This window comes from Perkinsus marinus (assembly GCF_000006405.1).
Source record: "Perkinsus marinus ATCC 50983 genomic scaffold scf_1104296975070, whole genome shotgun sequence".
Lineage (NCBI taxonomy): Eukaryota > Perkinsozoa > Perkinsida > Perkinsidae > Perkinsus > Perkinsus marinus.
In genome coordinates, this window is record NW_003200883.1 from 4510 (window position 1) to 7643 (window position 3134).

The window sequence follows — 3134 nt, forward strand, 5'->3', positions numbered from 1 at the left end:
CGATAGCTTGTTGTAGGGTTCGAGAGAGATATCATATCTCAGATATGAACTAAGTGGTGATTCTAGTGCTCAGATGAGGTATCACCACCAAGAAGGACTCTTGTATAAGTGGTTTGAGGCGAACCACAGTGGTTCGCCCCATATCGTTTGACAAAGTAGTGAGGTCGGAGTGACAATGAGGAGCGCTAACAGCTGGAGCAGCCACCAACTACGACCAGCCGCGTCGATCAGCTATGAATTAAATATAACACGCAAGTACAAATGACTGCGCAAGATCCCACTATAAGCTATTATAGACGCGTACGTGCTTCTCATTGAACGATTCCATTGGAGTCGGGTTGGGTGGCTGTCGTCAGTGTCGGTATGAGAGTCGAAACCCGTGAGTGCGTCCGCTAGTAATTTCGGATGAAGTCCTCCCAGAGCGGTGAATCACGGCAGCCGTATCCTGATGGTGGCTCCGAAGTTTTGGTGTACTTCCGGCTATTGTGGGAGGAAATGTCTAAGCTCCATCATATACGTGGCTGTCGATGACGGCATCACTATCTTAGATGTCGAGCCTTGGACACAGGGGTCTGTGTGACTCGTCAGACACTGTGTATCGAAATACCAAGTGTTCTCTATGGCAGATAGCATTGTGTCCAATCACTGCCGGGTTCTGAATATTCATCGTGTGGGGAAGAACGTGGAGAAAGTGGTGACGAGAAGGACAGACTCCCTCGTCTCCACGCGGTCTCATGGCCACCTGGCATGGTATTGCCTGTGTATGCACCGTTCTATTGGGATAATCCCAATGGGATTGCTCGGCAGAGGATACGAGAAAGTCACCAGAGCAACCATCAGCGCTAGTGTATCGCTGATTCCGTCTACGCCTCTTTAGGACTCCTCGGAGGCGCGTGAGTTACGGAGACAAATATCCTGGACACCAAATCGGATTTTCTAATTCTACCAAGCTGGAAATCGGTAGGTATGCTTACGAGGTTCATCGTGATTCATAACATGCTTCGTTCATGTTATCGACTAACCACGATATCTATTTGCTTCGTTCGGCGCACAATATCAGCTTCATATGGATCTCGTTATTGACGTACTAAACTTTTGTCATTTTCGGCATTCTATGGCATCTTTCCCTTTTTCTTTTCTATTTTTCCAAAATCCAGGAAAATTTTATATATTTTCTATGAATTCTATCAAATTTATATTTGACTTTGACTTGAGGCTATCTCTCCATTGGAGAGTCTCCAACGCTGAGCTATGACCGTGAATTGGTTAACCCGGAACGGCATGTGGTGAGCTTTAGATAGATCGATATTTCTGGTGAGTAAATTACGGTTTTGAACTGACATGCAGAGGATTGGAGGTTCGATTAACGGTGGTAATATATACATCTCTGGAATGTAATCTTTTGTAAGTGTACCATTATTGCGTGCTTTCGAGCATGCATTAGCGCGTGAAATGACTACGCTTTGCACGCGTGGTAATCGAGTGTACTCTCTTGCGCCGCAAGGGTATCCGCCCCGTGATGGGCTCCCGTCGGATTAGGCATCAAATAGCGGCCAATGGCCGTCATAGAGGACCCCTTCGGTGCGAGCCGGCATCAGTAGTACTTGTCCAGTGCCTCGGTGGTGCACTACAGCAGTGCTGTAACAGCACCGTCATAACGGCCAAGACGGAACTGGTGTTGACGGAGCGCCAGAGCAACAATTTTGGATTGAGTTGAGATTCGATTCAATCGTTGCATCTCTAATATATCAGTGGACTTAGTAGTCACTCCCTATAGCATAAGGATCGTATTACTCATCAGCATTGCTGACTTAGCACTCACCCGATTATGTCCAGCAGAATGTTTTGTGAACCTTGATCTGTGAACCGGTGAAGCAGAGAGTTGCGAAGTCTGCTCTCGAGGATATGTACTTCCGTCAATCCAATTCTACTCCCGAACGCGAATACGCACCAAGTTACGGAGTACTGTATCATATGAGTATAACATTCACATCACAGCTCCGTCAGCTGCTCTCAGTATTTTACAGAGAGAATGCGGACGGATCAAACCCATCACTGATAAGATACTGTAGTACAACGTAACGTCGTAATGACTACTGACTCCGAAAGGTGATGTCGCCGTTCTAAGTACTCTTCACCGAAGCGAGATACAAAACCAAATGGGTTTGAAGAGATACGAAAAACGTTGTTCACCCACCTGGGTAGGCTGTTCGTAGACTGAGCCACCGAACCAATATATCAGTCGTTCTCGCTGAGAGGTTATATGTCCTCTCAATAAGCGAGTAGATGAGATAGAAAAAAGGAGTCAGAGTCGTCAGCCGAGTCGAAGAAAGAATAAGAGCGTAACCACGAACGAGAATGCATCGGGGAGTGTAAACACCTGAGATCCGTTTCTGATATAAGAGCTGGGAGTCCCAGCCTGGGACCATGGCTGATCATACAGAACAAGGCGGTGGGTTCCGCGAAAGTAGAGGACATATGACATGTGTAGCCACATCAGGACCATGTGCCATCTGGTAAGTAATGTGTAGTTGAGATAGTGCAAGTGAACCTTAAGCGGATGATCTGATGAAGACGATATGTTGGCCTTGGAATCGAGTAGCTATCATAGGCCCAAAGAATCGGAAGAATCTCAGTTCGGTCAGATCGCCCTCTACAATCTTCGCTTCCGGGAAGAGAAAGAGGATATTCCGGTACCAGAAATCGACTCCCTCGAATGTGCCCTCGAAATCGACGGTAAAAAATCCACTGCTGCCCTTTAGGGGGTAGACCGGCGGGTCCCTGAAGGGTGCATGGCCCGGGACATGGAACTCGAGCCCGACTCCTGAATCGGCGACTACGTAGGTCAATTCGTAGCCCTCCGCTCTGTAGACGTATCTACCGGCAGGCTGAGCCACAGCTACCAGAACATGGCAGGTCATCAACAAGGTCAGTAGGAGTGTCACCATTATTGAAAGGGAGTAGAGTCTGAGAACTCAGTGAATCTGTCAAACAACACAGACCGATAATGATGTTAGTAACATCATGATACACTACTGCTCGATCGAGATACATGTCTGAATTCGGTGATTCGAACTAATAAAAGCCCCCAATGGCACTATTGGAGGAATCGGATCCGTTGCCGGCCATATACG

General features: G+C 47.4%; 2 protein-coding genes across 2 annotated transcripts; both read right to left on the bottom strand.

Annotated features, from left to right (window-relative positions):
• Positions 1-2197: 2197 nt before the first annotated feature.
• On the bottom strand, positions 2198-2429 carry Pmar_PMAR007278 (hypothetical protein; the record flags this gene model as incomplete). Its single annotated transcript, XM_002765700.1, has 1 exon — positions 2198-2429. A coding segment is annotated over one exon (232 nt), but the record flags the coding sequence as incomplete, so codon positions are not given.
• A 123-nt stretch (positions 2430-2552) lies between these two features.
• Positions 2553-2948, bottom strand: Pmar_PMAR007279 (hypothetical protein; the record flags this gene model as incomplete). The annotated part of the gene is made up of 1 exon (XM_002765701.1): positions 2553-2948. The coding sequence occupies one exon, from the start codon at positions 2946-2948 to the stop codon at positions 2553-2555; it is 396 nt and encodes a 131-aa protein (XP_002765747.1).
• Positions 2949-3134: the final 186 nt, after the last annotated feature.